Source organism: Sorex fumeus, unplaced genomic scaffold (genome assembly GCF_029834395.1).
Source record: "Sorex fumeus unplaced genomic scaffold, SorFum_2.1 ptg000191l, whole genome shotgun sequence".
Taxonomy (NCBI): Eukaryota; Metazoa; Chordata; class Mammalia; order Eulipotyphla; family Soricidae; genus Sorex; species Sorex fumeus.
The window spans coordinates 595662-611802 of NW_026606248.1; the positions used below are offsets into that span (position 1 = coordinate 595662).

General features: G+C 44.4%; 1 protein-coding gene across 1 annotated transcript; it reads left to right on the plus strand.

The window, feature by feature from the left end:
• Positions 1-1653: 1653 nt before the first annotated feature.
• Positions 1654-14344, plus strand: PROK2 (prokineticin 2). The gene is made up of 3 exons (XM_056108025.1): positions 1654-1756; positions 5438-5563; positions 14154-14344. The coding sequence occupies exons 1-3, from the start codon at positions 1667-1669 to the stop codon at positions 14256-14258; spliced, it is 321 nt and encodes a 106-aa protein (XP_055964000.1). The 5' UTR covers positions 1654-1666; the 3' UTR covers positions 14259-14344.
• The last annotated feature ends 1797 nt before the right edge of the window (positions 14345-16141 follow it).

The following is a 16141-nucleotide window of genomic DNA, read 5'->3' on the forward strand; positions in this document are numbered from 1 at the left end:
AAGCCCGTGTTGACTGGTTTTCACATTTATCTGGCTGCATTCTCATGCTAGCCTTGGCACTGGGACTGGAAAAGAAAAGTTTCCACCAATCTGTCACTTGCTACTGTTTCCACTTATTTCACTGAGTCCGATTTAACGATTTTTTAAAAGTTAAAAAAAGTTTGATTCTTCGCTGGTGTCTTCGCTTCAGGACGCTTCTCAAATACGTCAACCGGAGTAAAAAAGGAGGGGCGGGGGGGGGGGGAGGCGGGAGTTAAAACCCAAAGATTTGTCTTTAAATATTCAGCTGTTTAACATTCACATAATTGTCTACTCCCCCCCCCCCCATTTTCGTCTGAATGCTTTGGCATGGGGAGCCCCATGGTCTGAAAGTAACTTTGCTCGACTCCTCTGACTGCATGGATTAAGGCGGCTGAAAGAAAGACGCATCTGCTTTTCAACAGTCTGTGGTCCAAGGAAACCCGAAGGGCTGACGAAAAGAAAACTGGGGTTGGGCAACCTCCAACTTTGGTGCAAGCAACCTCGACGTCGTCCTGGTTAGGTAGATTTGATGCCGCTCTCCCTGAGCGGGGGGCGGGGAGGGGGAAATCAGGCTGAGATCTTGCAAGTTGGGCTAGAGGGCAAGTTTCTCGCGCGTCCCCTCGTGGGTGACCTGGAACCAGCAGGCGCTCGGTGCTCGGTCCCCAAAAGGAGCGGGGCCGCAGAAACTCCTCAGAGCAAACGAAGACCGAAGCAGGAGCTTTCCTGGGCCGGGAAGTGCAGAAGCCACGTACCTAGGGCTTGTGGGGCCTGGAGCTGGCACTGCCGCCAGCCTCTCATTTCCCTTTGGCATCAGCCCGAACTGCTCTGCCCGAAGCTGGCGCGGTGCTCAGGGAGGGAGGAAATGCATGCGAGGAAAGCCAGAGCGGAGACGGTCGGGAACAGATGTGAGCATAAAGGGGGAGCACTGGAAAGGAAAGAAATAAATTGGACTCCCACCGCTGGAAGGACCAGCCCCTCCATGTCGTCAGGGACTGGGATGAGGGGTGATTTTCGTTCTCCCTTTGTTCTCCCCACCCCACCCCCCGTTCTTCCCCGTCTCGGCTGTTTGTTTGATGCCCGTCCTTTCCGTTCGGTTATTGGACCACGAGGACGGAGCGGGTGGCAGCACCTGGCTGGCGCGCAGCGGGCGCTCGGCAGAGACGGGCTGCACAAACGCACAGATCCGGGGGGCCCCGCGCCCGCCCCCCCGGGAGCCCCCCGGTGCCTGGCACGTCGTAGGCTCTCGCGCATCTGAGATGCAAACGAGCGGCAAGTTTTCGGGCGCCGCGCACGTGGAGCGTCGGGAACCGGGACGGCCCGGGAGCCTGGGTCTGGCCGAGACGCCACGGGGCGCGGGCCGCGGGGGCCGGAGCGCGGCGCTGGCACGTGCGCCGCTCGGAAGCGGCCGGGCCGCGGCGGGGCGCGTGTGCGCGTGGGGGCGTGGGGTGTGTGCCCGCGCCTCGCCCCCCGCGCGTGCCGCCGGGCGGGCGCCCGCGTGAGTCACGGCCCGGCTCGCCTTATAACGGCCGCCGGCGCGCGGGAGCCGCCCGCCGCCCGCCGCCCGCCCGCCCGCTGCCGCTGCCCGCGCGCCCGGGCCCCGCGCCCCGCAACGGCCCCGCAACCGCCGCGCAGTCCCGAGGGCGCCATGCCGCGCCCGCCGCTGCCGCCGCCGCTGCTGCTGCTGCTGCTGCTGCTGCTCACGCCCCCCGCCGGGGACGCCGCCGTCATCACCGGGGTAAGCGGCCCGCGCACCTGCCCCGCTGCGCCCGCCGAGCCTGGCCGCCGGGGAGGGGAGCCGCGGCCCGGGGCGGGGACGCCCGGTGCCGCACGTGCCTCGGTCGCCCGGCGGCGCCCGAGAAAGTGCCCAGAGTGGCCGCAGGCCGGGCAGCTGAGTCAAGTGGCCCGCCCGCACCTGGATCCCCACTTTGTCCCGCCGGCCGCGCTGCGGGACTGGACGGGTGGCTGGGGTCAGCGGAATTTTCAGAGGCGCATCCCTGCGGCCCACCCCACCCTGGAACCTTTGAAACTCGAGGCCCCCCCTTCCGGGAAGGCGACGGGGAAGGGGGTTCGGGGGCGGGGGTCCGGCGAATACCCTCTAGTCTCCCCCCACCCCCTCCCGCCCCCCAGAGCCTTAATCCTGCACCCAGGGGCTCCCGCTCCCGGGTTCTCCCTCGGCAGAAACACTTTGAAATAGCTTGGTCCCAGGCCAGGGCTTGTGCTTTGGAAAGCCAATTGTTGGAGCGTCCTTCTGGGCTCCGGGGCCTTTCCGCGGCGTCTTGGGCTCTCCCAGGAAAAGTTTTCTAATTTCTATTTATTGGTCATGCGCTTCCAGTGCTACGGCAGCCTCTTGCAAGGCGACCTGTTCATCCTTTCTGGAAGTTAGAGGCTCGATCCGTTCTCTGAAACGCCCAACAATTCCCCTTCTGTGGATCTGAAGGATGAGCTTACAGTGTAAAAATGTTTTCAAGTGTAGTCTAGTTTTACATTAGCAGTACAAAACCGCCAGCATTTCCTGGTGGTTTTAATTGCTTCACCTCTTTTTTTTTTTAAAGCGTGAAATTATTTTTACGCCGTAGTTACATTGAAATATCGAAATGCACATTATGGGATTTAAATGCAACTTCCGTGTTGGAAATGGTCATCCATAAATGTCATTGTCTTGAGAAAATAAGGCTCTATTGTCTCCATGTTAGTTAATTGAGTTATAACATGCTTGAAATCCCTTGTACTATAGCAGCATTTACTTACACTCAACAGATATTAATTATAAACATTGTGGTATTTGTTGCAATCGTTTAGAGGGTTTTTTTTTTTAAATGTATTTGAATAAGCTTTGTCAGTAGCCAGTCTGAGTAGTTGGGGAAGGAAAAAATAAATAAAGTTTTTACAGCTCCTTCTACTACAAGAGAATTGGAACATGATTGGCTTTTTCTCCAGTTCCCCTGCTGGCTCATTTAAAATTTCTCCTAATCCCCTGAGTCTAAAATTCCTTTGAATATAAGTATCTTTTTGTTCTATTCACAGGATAACACTATTTGAATAGATTTTCAATGGGTTGAGAATGAAGGGTATTAGGAAACAGCTCTCTAATTAAAGATATATAAAGGTTTGCAGTTCATTGTAAATATTTCCAAGAACTGAAGCTTTTTGTTACAAAATGAAATTTTGTCACATTGGATGTTATTCTGCTAGAGAGGTTTTGACTGGGCTTATGTAGTCATTTGTGCAGTTTTTGTTGTCATTATAACTTGGTGTCACAAAGAAAACTTCTTAAAAAATTCTCTAGAGTAACATGGCAATAAAGAAGTTGAGTTATGTCTCTATGACAGGAACCATCTGGAGTCAAATAAAAAAACTTTGTAGCATTCTTAGATCTTCTGTCCATAGCATGTTAAACATCTAAGTCATTGATTGAATTTTAAAAGGTACTGGTTAGACTTGAATTGTTATAAAAAGAGCTAGTGAAACTTCAGGATTCAGAACCTTGAATATCTGTTGAAACAAAAGACTTCCTGAACACCCCCCCCCCACTTTAAACATTTTCCTTGGAGGGTTAACATACATGGTTATTTTTAAATTGATTTATATGTTTACTTTCTTTGGAGGGTTAACATACATAGTTATTTTTTAATTGATTTATATGTTTACGTAGATTCATTTTTGAAAATTATTGTGGTATCTCATTTATGAAAAGCAGTGGCCACATAATTATGATTTTTTTGGCAAAGAGATAAACATTAGAAAATGGAAATTTTTAAATATCTTCTATAAATATTCAAACAACTTCAAGGTGAAAATTGTGGCTCTTGTTCAGATACTGGTTTTAAAAACCCTAAAAAAAATTTCTTTAATGAAACAAGAGAATCTGTATTGAATCAAACTTATTTAGAAAGATGCCAGGGCATAGAGAGAGTCTGATGTTTTCTGAGAGGGAACATGGGCTTCTCCAAAGTCAAGAAAAGCAAACAAACAGACTGAGATAAGCAAACTGCTTGCTGGAGGAAAAGCCTGGGCTTGAAGAGCAAGCTGAAGAATTTTTCAGTAAAGATCAACTCAAGCAAGATACTTAATTGGTCACCTTTAATGAAAAACAATGAGAGTGCCCAGAATACTGTTTTGAGAAGCTATTGTTGTCCTCCAAACTAAAAACTTACAAGAAGTGTTTTCAGTTGGTTCCAATAAATAGAAATTGAAATTTGTGCTGGATTATATATTTTCCAGCTTCTTCAAAAGATGGTAAGCATGCCACCTTACCACATACATCTTTCAAAACAAAGCATCCCAATTTTTTTAATAAGAATAATACTTCTCCAAACTCATTTTTATGTAAATAAGTGTAAACCTTGTTATTTATGACGATTTAATTGGGTATGGAAATTCCTCCATAGTTGATTCTTTGAATATATGTATTTATAGTTATTCTATTGGGAGCAGATGGCTTGAGTGATTATCACTGTTGATAATTACATGTGTCACTTATGTTTTATAATCTGATGGACTTGATTATTTCAACCTTTATATTGCCTAGATAAATTTCCTAAGCCCATAATTTTCTTTGTGGGGCTAGAGTGAGAGTACAGTGAGTCAAGAGCTTGCCTTGCATGAGGGAGCTGGCTTTGATCTGTGGTACGTATGATCCCCCCCAAACATCACCAGGAGTGATTCCATACCTCAGAGCCAGGCCCAAACCCTGAGAACCACTGACTGTGGCCCCATTTTTTTTTAAAAAAAGTGAAATAAAATGCAAGTCTCGATTTGTCGATTTTCAACCTACCAGTTTTCTTTCTTAAGAAAAGATGGAAAATCAGACAGTGGTGTGAGAACCATCAAGTCTCCTGAATCAAAAGGAAAATATTAAAAAGAAAAAATGAGCACAACTGAAGCCTAGAGAAGTACCTTTCTGGGTCTGGACCATTTTATGCCAGATTTAGAGACCTTGTAGACATCTCTTTTTAGATCTAATTTAATAATACATTAAATTATGCTTAATGTATTCTGCAGTTAAAAGTCCCCAAGTCTTGTGATTCATTTTGTGTAATTTCCAATGCCCGTGGTGTAAGACTAACATAGACGTATTTCTCATGTTCACAGCAAGTTCACCATCAAGGGAGAGCTTTGTTTTTTCCAAAATCTTGTGTTTTAAATTTTCCTAATGTGTGCATTATTATTTAGGTCACTTTCTAAATACTGGGAAGATCTAATGAGATTTTTATTGTGTGTGTGTCTATGTGTATGAATGTGTGTATGTGTATATGCAAAGAAATGTGTGTATGCAAACATATATAAGCTTTAGATATATGATGATTAAAATTTCAGCATTTGAATACTTAGTCTTATTTTTTAACTGTTAATTTTAGATTTCCCTAGTCTAGGTCTTTCTGTGTCTATACTTATCTGTTTGTCTATTGCATTTCAGGCCTGCCAAGAGGACCCCCAGTGTGGCGGAGGCATGTGCTGTGCTGTTAGCATCTGGGTAAAGAGCATAAGGATTTGTACACCGATGGGCAAACTGGGAGATTCCTGTCATCCGCTCACCCGCAAAGTTAGTACTTAGCGTTTGTATTCTCGGCACTTCATGAGGACCTTAATTCCACACAGGGCCTCTGCGACACAAAACCCAAGGTCACTTCGGAATGTTAGAAGTGTCAGTGGAGAAACTTACCTTTTCTCCCCTCTTTCCCTCATTTCAAAGAATTCCACCTCCACCATCATTCTAGAATGATATGAGCCTTTTCAGATCATTGCTGTCACAGCCTTAGACAAACATCAGAAAAATCATTCCAGACAGTGAATCTGCTGAGAAGTTATTCAGGACACAAATAACAGTCTGCCGAGCATACTGCACTATAAAGCTTAAAGTATAGGTGTTCTCAAGAAGGCTGAAGGCTTGAGGCAGAAGGAAATGCATTTGTGGGCTTGTAGTTGTTCGTGCTGCTTGTTTTTGTTTTCAACGGAAAATCAGTAGCGGAAGTGCTCTTGTTTATGCCCTTTGAGACGTTACTGACAATAAGTGACCTGGCCTCTGTAGGCAGGATCGGCCAGAGGCTTCTGTCCCAGGGCGGGCTTGCATGGCTTCGGGCAGCAGGTGAGTGGGAGACAGGAGGGAGTGGACTGATAGATCCTGCGGAGTCCTTACTTTTCTTGTCCGAAATGTGGCCCAAAGGAAAGACAATCTAAGTCACATCCATCCCTGTCCACCTCGTTCCCAAGCCTTGCTCTCCCCTGCTGCTGCCTCCTTTCATCAAACGGGTGAGTGAGCCAGGGCCCTAAACAGTCTGACCAGGCCTGGTGGCTCGTAGGAGACAGAGCTGTTCTCTCTGGACATTGTGTAGGACTGTGTGTGTTCGTTCTAAGACCGTTTTCAAAGCCAACCAACCCCACCTCTCTGCCCTCTCTCCATTGCTCCCTGTGTGCTTTGGGTTCAGGCATCTTTCTTGTAGTCCACAGTCGCAGATAAACAGTTTGTATTCTGACTTTTGCTGAATGAATATTGTGAAATTACTTGGCCCCCCTAGCTTGGGATCTGTGGACTCCAGTTGTTTGGGCCTGGCTGCAGGCTGACGCTGGCTTTTTTGTGGTTTCCTGGAGAAATGGTTCCTGCTAACATTTAGATAGTCCCATCCCTCTCCACCCTCCCCTGCTCTCTACCTCGGGGTTGGTTTACCACTTGGAGACTATACTATAATTTTTTTTTTTTTGCCTACCAAACAAGGTGGGGGCAGGGGCAGGCAGGGGCCACTTCTGCTGATTCTCTTCCTACCAGGCTCTGTTGTTGAGTGTTGGGGCCCAGGGATGCTGTGCCTCTTGGGCCCTGCCATGTGTGGGAACACCAGGGCCACAAAGGCAGTGCTGGGGTAGGAATAGGTTGTTGGGGGAGGAGGGGGCATGTTGTAATGCCAAGGATTGAACTGGCGTCAGAGCATGCACCACTACTCCTAGGCTTTCTTCCTGGGCCCGGGTGTTCTGAAACATAACATGCACCTTTCATTCTGGGTCATTTTCAAACAGGAAAGGCGTGAAGCAGCCAGTCTTCTGTCTGTCTCACCCCCTACAGAGAGGTGGAGCTGACCGAGGTGCCTACCGTGCTGGTCTTGGTTTTCTTGTCACTCTCTCAAAGGTGCAGCACCTTTTCTACGTTGGCGCTAAGTTTCTTAGCGCAGTGCTCTCCTTTAGAATCAGGCAGTTTGTGTAGCAGTCAGCCAAATGTCACACACCCTGATCACTATAATCAAGTGACCAAATGTATTTGCTGAAAGAAGTGAAAAGTGACGCAGGAGCTGAAACAGTATGTATATTAATAGCAGTTAAAATTTTCACTTGTTGAGTGCCGACTTACACCACACAGGCTCTCCTAACTGCGGCGTGCTTTTCTTTAAGACTCACAATAGGTCTGTGAAGTAGGTTTACTTATATCCTGTTCTCCATTCACCAGTCTGGGTCCAGGAAGTAGTTGGGGGCAAAGGTGAGAGGTCAGAGAGCAGACACTGGACTTCTTTCTCACTTGCCACTTGATTTTGTCACTACCCTCTTGTACCTTCACAAAAGCTGTCACTGTTTAATTCTTTAGTTCAATTAGTCAAGCACGGTTTGTGTGGGGAAGATGTTCATTGGAATGAAGGATAATGGTCTGAAGCAGGAATTTGTGGCCACTTACAGTATTGGGTCTTTTGATTTCCAGTGGTGTAGGCATCCAGTGTTATTGTACCATCCTTACCCCCCAGGACTGCTGATATCCCTCCCCAATGTCCCTCCAGACCCTCTCCTACCTACCATCAACACCCTATAATTCTGATGAGTTTTCCAAACCAGGGATATTTTAAAGGAGAACTAAGTCATTTTGTTTTTATCTGTTTGAGGATCCATGCCTGGTGGTGCTCAGGGTTGACGCCTGCTCTGTGCTCAGGAGTGACCCCTAGTGGTACTTGGGGGGAACCATTCATATGCCTTGCTGGGTACCCCTGTCACATCTCTTGTGCACCAGAGAGAACCACATAGCTTCCCTGGCCCTTGGTAGAGAGAACAGAAGGATGAGGTGCCTGCCTTGCACGCAGCCAACCCTAGTTCAGTAGCCAGCATTGCATATGGTCCTTTCAATAGGAACGATCATTACTACACATTTGAGTTCTGTTTCAGTTCGATTCTGAAGGTCAATGGCTCATCAGTAGAAAGTGGAAATGCAGAGACTAAACAAAAAATTCTATTTAATGTGATGTGTTTATCAGTTACATTTTATTTTTTTAGGGAAATAAGTAGTCTTTAGTCTTGTCTAAAGAGAAGGCTGTGAATAAGACTACAGCTGTTTAAGTTTTAAACTTCTCATATGGTTTGGTCATTAGCCACCTACCAACAATGTTCATTTTGATAAACACTGTGAAAATAATTTGATAGATATTTGATAAACATGTGAACAATACTTGATGGCTGAAATGTGAAAGCCTTATAGGTAAGAATCAGTAGCTACTTAGTTCAATTTACCATTTTATGTTTGATACACCAATTAATTTCTAGAATTTATAATAACTGTTAGATTATAAAATTGTATCATTCTAAATTTTATTTATATATTTATTTATTTGTATCATTATAAATTTTATTTATATATTTTTGCTTTGGGGGCTATAGATAACAGTGCTCAGGGTTTAATTCTGGCTCTGCACTCAGGAATCACCCCTGGCAGGGCTGGGGGTCTATATGTAGTACTGGGAATTAAACCTGGGCCAGCTGCTTGCAAGGCAAATGCCCTATGAACTGTACTATTACTCTGACACTATAGTTATAAAACTTAAATGTTTGATAATTCAAAAATAGAAGAAAAGAGAAATTCACCTGATAAGAACAAGATGAATTTTTGTAAGCACACCTTTAAGCAAATGATAACTTTCACATGTATTCATTTTTAACAATTAAGTATAAATTACTAAATTAGATATATGCAGTAATGCTTCACTTTTTTAAAAAAACATACTTCAATTTCTATTAATACATATATTTTCCAGTGTTTGCATCCCATTCTAATTACTAGTTGTCTTTGAAAGTTTGTGATTAATACCTTAATTTTAATTGCCTTTATATTATGAAACTTTATACTTTTTGACCTCTTTTTTCCTCCAAACCTTGTTTTTAAAGCTTTGCTTCATTTTTCATGTATGTCAATGTGTTTAGCATTCATTTTTGGGTTTCGTTTTTATTTTTCATTTGCATTTTAAAGCTTGACTAATGTTATTTTTAGAAAGAAAAACTTCAAATTGAAATTTGGGTTTTGTGTGGAAAAGTAGAAGATTTCACTATTTTATTTCTTGGGACTATACTGAGCTGGGCTCAGAAATTACTCCTGTCTTGTTGCTTGGGGAGGCATGTGGGTCCAGGAATTAAAAACAGTGCCTCACACATGCAAAGCCAGACGCAAGCTCTCTACCACTAAGCCACATTCCCAAGTAGAAGAATTTTTTTTCTAAAGTACTACTTGTTTCTCTTTCAGAATAAACTATGATAGACACAGTAATAAAGTTCTAATTTTAGAATAGATTTTTTTAAATCAGTAAAATATAGCGTAACAATGAAATTTATTGGAATGGAGAGTGGAAGGAAGGATGAAGCGCTAATTTCTCCCTCTTTCTTGTGATGGATGTTGAGAGACACTGTTGATATTTGATTTCTCCTGGCAATATAAAAGCCGACTGGAGAGGTCATAAATACTGTTTCTCAGCTTGGACACTGCTGACACATGGGCCCCATGGCTAGGGAGTGCCCTGTGCATGGATTGTTCTGGATTGTTAAACAGCATCCCCAAACTGCTCACTCGGTGCCTGCAGTTCTTCCTGGAGGGAAAAAAAATGCTGAAGACAACGAAAGTTGTCTTGGGACATTGGCAGATGTTTCCTTGTTGGGTGTTTGCCGGGGGGCTCAGAAGGGACGGGAATCACCAGTGGGCCTCACACTGCAGTGACACAGCCTGGGAGACACGATGTGAATGCCAGTTCTTCATCTCTCAACACACAGCCATGCATCCTCTCGTTCACACAGGGAAGTTTGTGGATGCCACAAGTTAGTAAAGGTGGGGGGGGGATGTCCTTGAGGTGTCTCTTTTTTTTGTTTTGTTTTGTTCAGGGGCCACATCCGGAATTCAGGAGTGCTCATGGCTGGCTTCTGCCTCTGTACTCAGGGAAGAAACAGTTTGAAGTTTTACCAAATGGCAAGCTTCATCACCACTAAAGCCAGACTGTGGGAGTGTGGGTATTTTATTTTTATTTTATGCAGTCTTGTACTCTACTGTTTGAATTTGTTTGTTTTGTTTTTAAGCTTTGAACTTCCATTGAAGGGTTGTAACAAAAATGGTTTTATTACAGATCATGTGACAGTAACAGCACTTCTTGTGTCACATGACTAGGATTTTCTTCCCATGTCCCTTTATAGTCCCTCCTTTAACGTAACTGAATGCCGTGAGGGAAACCACAGAAATCATTTTCCCCCACATCTTAAAATTGCTGTTGAAGCCAGAGCGAAAGTACAATGGGTAAGGCCTTGCATGCGGCTGATCTGGATTTGATCCCTGGCACCTCATACGGTTCCCAGAGCCCCACCAGGAGTGATCCCTGAGCACAGAGACAGGAGTAAGCCCTAAGCACTATCATGTGTGACCCCAAAACAAAACAACACAAAACAAAAATTCACTGCAAATGGGTAAGAGTATTCCTGCTTGGAAGCGCTGATTCTTCAGCCCAGGGAATTTGCCGTTTGGAATTATGGCTATTGGAAACTTTGGACTGAGTGCATGGCTGATTCTCAGCAAACCGTTGCATTTGGATGGAATGGTTAGTCTTTGGATGTACTTGTGCATCTGAAAATACAGCTCCTCTGAACATGTTCTTCCTGCAACCAAGATGATTAGACACCTTTAACATTTTTTATTAAGGCATCATGATATACAAAATTATTCATAGATGAGTTTCAGGAACACAATGCCTGTACACCAATCCCACCATCGGTGTTAACTTTCCCTGACCAATTTTCCCAGATGCCCTCCCACCCACACCAGCCTCATCTTTATAAGCAGGTTTAATTCAATAAATACTATCTTGCTTCACTAAAAAAATATAAAAATAAATATTAGGAAGGTCAGAGAGATAGTGGAAAGGAACTAAGACCATGCTTTGCATTCAGGGGTTCTAGTGCCATTGTGTATGCCTTCCCCAACCCCCCCCCCCCAAAAAAAAGAGACACCTGCAGAGCAGCCTCTCTGTCATGTTCCAATAAATGGAGACAGATGGTTTGGGCATCCTTCATCAGGAGAAAACAATACAAAGACAGGTGAGATGGGTTCACAAAAGGACCCAACCTTATAACCCTCACAGCCCAGAGGGTTGCAAAGTTTCAGGGCGGTGAGGACTTGGGCTGCTTTGTCTTCACAGTGAGTCCAGCTTGGAGTCTGACAGCAGGAGGCACATTGGACCCTCTCTCAGGGAGTTCCCTGTCCATGGCAGGACTTTCTTGTAGTGCCTCTTCTGTTCCAGGTTATGTGCTATGTGCTCATAAAGAAAACAAACTTGTCTTTTCTTCAAAGGGTCTGGAATCTGGGCACAAGGGTATTTGGGAGAAATGGCCACTGGGTTTGACCAGGACAGAAGGTCCCTCTCGGGTGGGTTGATCCCAGCACATTACTTTAACCCCAAGAGGAAGCAAAGCCACTGACTCCTGTCCAAATGAGGTTATCAGTCAGATGCCAGGGCTAAGCAGGAGCCTGCCACGTGGGGCTCTTCCCTGCTGCTTTCTAGGTCCTCGCCTGCTACACAGCACGCCAAAGTGTGGTCACAGGGCCAGGCTGCACAGAGCACAGGACTTTCTTCAGTAAGTGGAAACTGTCACATAGCTTCTCTGTCACTCATCAAAGTTATGTACAGGGGCCCAGAAGTTACCACAAGGACTTAAAGCACTGGTCCAGCAAGCACAAGACTGCAAGTTCAAGCTCCAGCACCACCCACAAGATGCCAGTAGCCCTGTCCCATCCCCACAGCATTGGTTACAGCCCGGTTGGCAGGAATCCACAGCAAGAAAGAGCTGGAAGATGGCCCAGGGGGTGCCCAGGGAAGCCATGACACCAGCCGGAAGCCCAATCCCGACACCTCTAAATCTGAGTACCCTTGTTCTGGCCCAAACACCTCTAAATCTGAGTACCCTTGTTCTGGCCCCTACCCCATGTACTTATTGATTGTGATTATATCCTTGGCCCTTCCAGAATGAAATTGCAAACGGAAGGGTGGAGAGTAGAAAAAGGAAGAATAAGAAAAAGAGCAAGAGGATGCGCCAGAGCAATTGTACAGTGGGTAGGGCATTTGATCCCTACCAGCATCCCATATGGTCTCTTGTGCACTGCCAAGAGTAATTTTTGAGCTCAGAGCCAGAAGTAGCCCCTGAGCATAGCTGGATGTGCCCACCCCCCCAAAAAAAAACTGAAAAAAAGCAAAAGGAGGTTAAAAGAACATGAGCATGAGACAATCTGGAGAAACAGCTAGAATAGTGAATAGGCCTTTAACATTGTTAAACTACCCAGCAGAGTTGGGTTAACACATATTGCGCCCCCTACCCCTAAAATGGTTAGAATGGTTCTACCACTGCCTGCAGATGGCCCCTCACAGGAGAGACGTTATTTCTTTTTAATGTAGAAAGGAATCACTTAGATGGGGCATCTGGAAATTTTTCTTGTAAAGACAGATCTTTGGGGAAGCCAGGAGGGAAATTCTTGGAGGTGCATACTTGAAAATTCATGCATCTAAGGAGCAAAGGCAACTGGGCCAGAAAATAGGGAAAATGTTATCCTGAACCACCTTAGGGTAAAGGGGTTTGCCCGTCCTTTGGGTTAACCACAACTGTGGCAGGCCTGAGTTAAACTCTTTAAACCCTTGACAAAGCCGATAGCTTCTCTAGAGGGGACCATCCATGAGAGAGGAAGAATGAGATTTGCCCTTTGCCTTTGGGAAATAAACGTGGGATGTGTGACCTACCTTTGGCCCTGCTCAGGGAACTTCTGCTCTGGTTCTTGGTTGACAATTCTCAACTCCGCTTATTGGGGCCTGGGTAAGGCTGTTAGAAATAGGAGGTGAGGGCCAGGAGTTAATGCAGGGGTTCATACTTATCTTACACACACCAGCCATGATTTGATCCCCAGCACCACAAATGATCCCCTGAGTGCCACCATGAGTGATTCCCTGAGCACAGAGTCAGGACTAAGCTCTGAGTACCACCAGGTGTGGCCCCCTAACAGAACAACAACAAAAAACTTACAGAAAGAAGAAATAGCAGGGGAAGGATCTCTACATGAAGCCGACCTTTCACACTGGCTGTCTTTGGCCCAGGGTTCAGTTTGCTCCATTTTGCCAGCTGAGCTGTTTCCTTTCCTAATTTCCTGCTTGTTCTTCCCTCCCTTCTCAGGATCTTGAACTGCTTCTGATGTGTGTGTTTGTGTGTGTGTGTGTGTGTGTGTGTGCGCGCGCGTGCGCACGCGCGCGCGCAAAGGTGTGCCTTTCTACATTGCTCATTGTCTGCGACTTTCTCTTGGTCACTATGCCAGTGTGGTCACTTTTTCCTAAGGAATCTTAATAATGGGACTGAATAAAAGTATTCAAATTATTAATACCCTGGCTACAGTCTTCATCAGTCTTTGGGCTAGAGAGATAGTACATTGTGTGGGCACTTGCCTTGTATATGGCTGACCCGGGTTCCATCCCAGCATCCCATCTGGTCTCCCCGAGCACAACCAGGAGTAATTCCTGAGTGCAGAGCCAAGAGTAATCCCTGGGCATCACAGGATGTGCCCTCCCACACACACACAAAAAAATTTAAAAATTAAATCTTGGTTTCTGGACTCTGAATAGCAGCCAAGCTTCAAGCTGCCAGGTGTATAATCTCAGAAGGGTTCCTAATCACTCTGTACTCAGTGTGTCTCCAATGAAATGGGTACAAGGAAAATGCATGCTTGTCTCCATGGGGTGATGTTTAAGTATGGTCAAAGAAATGTGTCTGAAAGTTCCCAGGCTGGTGTCTGACATGTAGGTAACTCTCAAAACCTAGAAGACATTACTCAAACGTTGTTTGTGTCAAGGGTTCCTGCTTTGACCTGGCTTTCCTTTTCTCCCTAGGTTCCGTTTTTCGGGAGGAGAATGCATCACACTTGTCCGTGTATGCCCGGCCTGTCCTGTTTACGAACCTCATTTAACCGATTTAGTTGTTTAGGCCGAAAATAGTCACTTTGGAGTAGAAGCTTTCAATGTGAACAGCCACACGGTGTCTGTAAAATTTATTTCCTTGTGATTGTGCTCCACACATAAGAAACCAGAAAGACATGTTGCTTCTTCCATGTGCCAAGTAGCATGTCTTTGATTTTTTTAAATGCTTTTTTTTAATTGAGAGGATTATAATTTTGGATAAAAAAAAGATAAAGTGTAAGTCATTATGGAAGTGGTTCCCATTTTCTCTTGTTTTGGTTTGGTTTGGCTTTATGCCACTATATCCACTTTAAGGAAAATTAGGAAAGAATTTGATACTTTGTTACTAAAGATTTCTTCCTTAATCTCAAGATATTTTACACTCTCCCTCTCTCCCCTACCCTTTCTCTCTCTCTCTCTCTCTCTCTCTCTCTCTCTGTCTCACACACACACACACACACACACACACACACACACACATCAACTCCACATAGTCCCTTTGGTCACATGCTTCTCCTAGAACGGTCCTCACTTTACTCTCTCTTTCCCTTTCTGCCCCTCTAGCATATTAAAGGGTCTGACCCCTTTTGCTGGCAGTATCACCGAAGACAATCAGGCTCTTTGTCTGATACTTAATCAGTGAATAGAATGTAGACAAACACTCCAAACTTCTCCTGTTGGATGGATGGGGTTCTGGTGTGCCTTCTAAGATTTCACTGAACCTCTGTTCTTCAAGTCTGTTGTTTGGCCACTGCAAAGGCAAAAGGAATGGAAAGTTAACTTCCTCTAGATTTTGAGACTGGTGTTTTTTTGTTTCTTGAAAAAGATTTGTTTTCCAGTGTAATTTTGTATTTCTGTTTATAGAGTTACTTTTTTAAGCCTCATAGAGATATTTCAGAAAATGTCACTTGAAGAAGTATTGACTTTAATCTGATGTTATTCATTACCATTTTTTATTCCATATTAAGTTGTAATTTAAACTTTTCTTTGTAACCAGAAGGTTCATGTAATGGATTGCCTGACATCCTGCCCTCTGTACCTGTATCAATATTTCTGTGTAAAAATTCTGTATCAGAATAATGACACTATTGTATATCATTTGATTTATTTTAATATTATATATATCCTTATTTTTGTCACAGTTGTCATCAGTTTTTATTACCAGCACATTTCTACATAGCCCACAGCCTACAGTGGGTGAAGACTCCTACATTGGTAAAATAGCACTAACAGTATGTGCATTTTCATTTTACATACAGAAAAATTCAGTTTGCATGTATTTTAAGGTAGTACCAAAAGTAAACTGTTGTGAATCAGTGCGGTTTTAGAGCATGAAGGAGAATCTGGTGAGCAAAAGGAACTGTAATCAGAAATGGACTCATGGGATTTCAGTGTATTGATTCAGCAATTAGAGAATGGGGTTCTCTGATTCTCATGGGGTTAGGCAAGGTGCTTAGGTGCTAAGACAGGTGATGCCAATGTAGTCAGACCTTGGAGAAATGCACCAAGAATTGTAAATGGATTCAACGTTGCAAATGAACAACTTATGAAATGTGTTTAACTGAATAAATTTGACCATTCCAACTCACTGACTGTTTCCAAAAACATCTTCATTTTGTAGGTGTTTACTCTGTTGGGACTTACAGTTGAACACTGTGTGCAATTTTACCACTTGGATTAACATGTTCCATAAATATATGGGACTCACTATACGAATCATCATATTTGGTCATGATAGTATTTTAGGATTCAGTTTGTTTTATGTTCAAACACATTCCTCACTGAGTTTGTTGAAAAAGACTAGAATTTGGAAAGTAGAATAATGGATAAAGAAACCTATACTTCAACTTGGCTAGATGTTATTTCCATATAATGTTTACTATATCCTTTTACATTTGTGAAAATTTAATTTGGTGAATCAT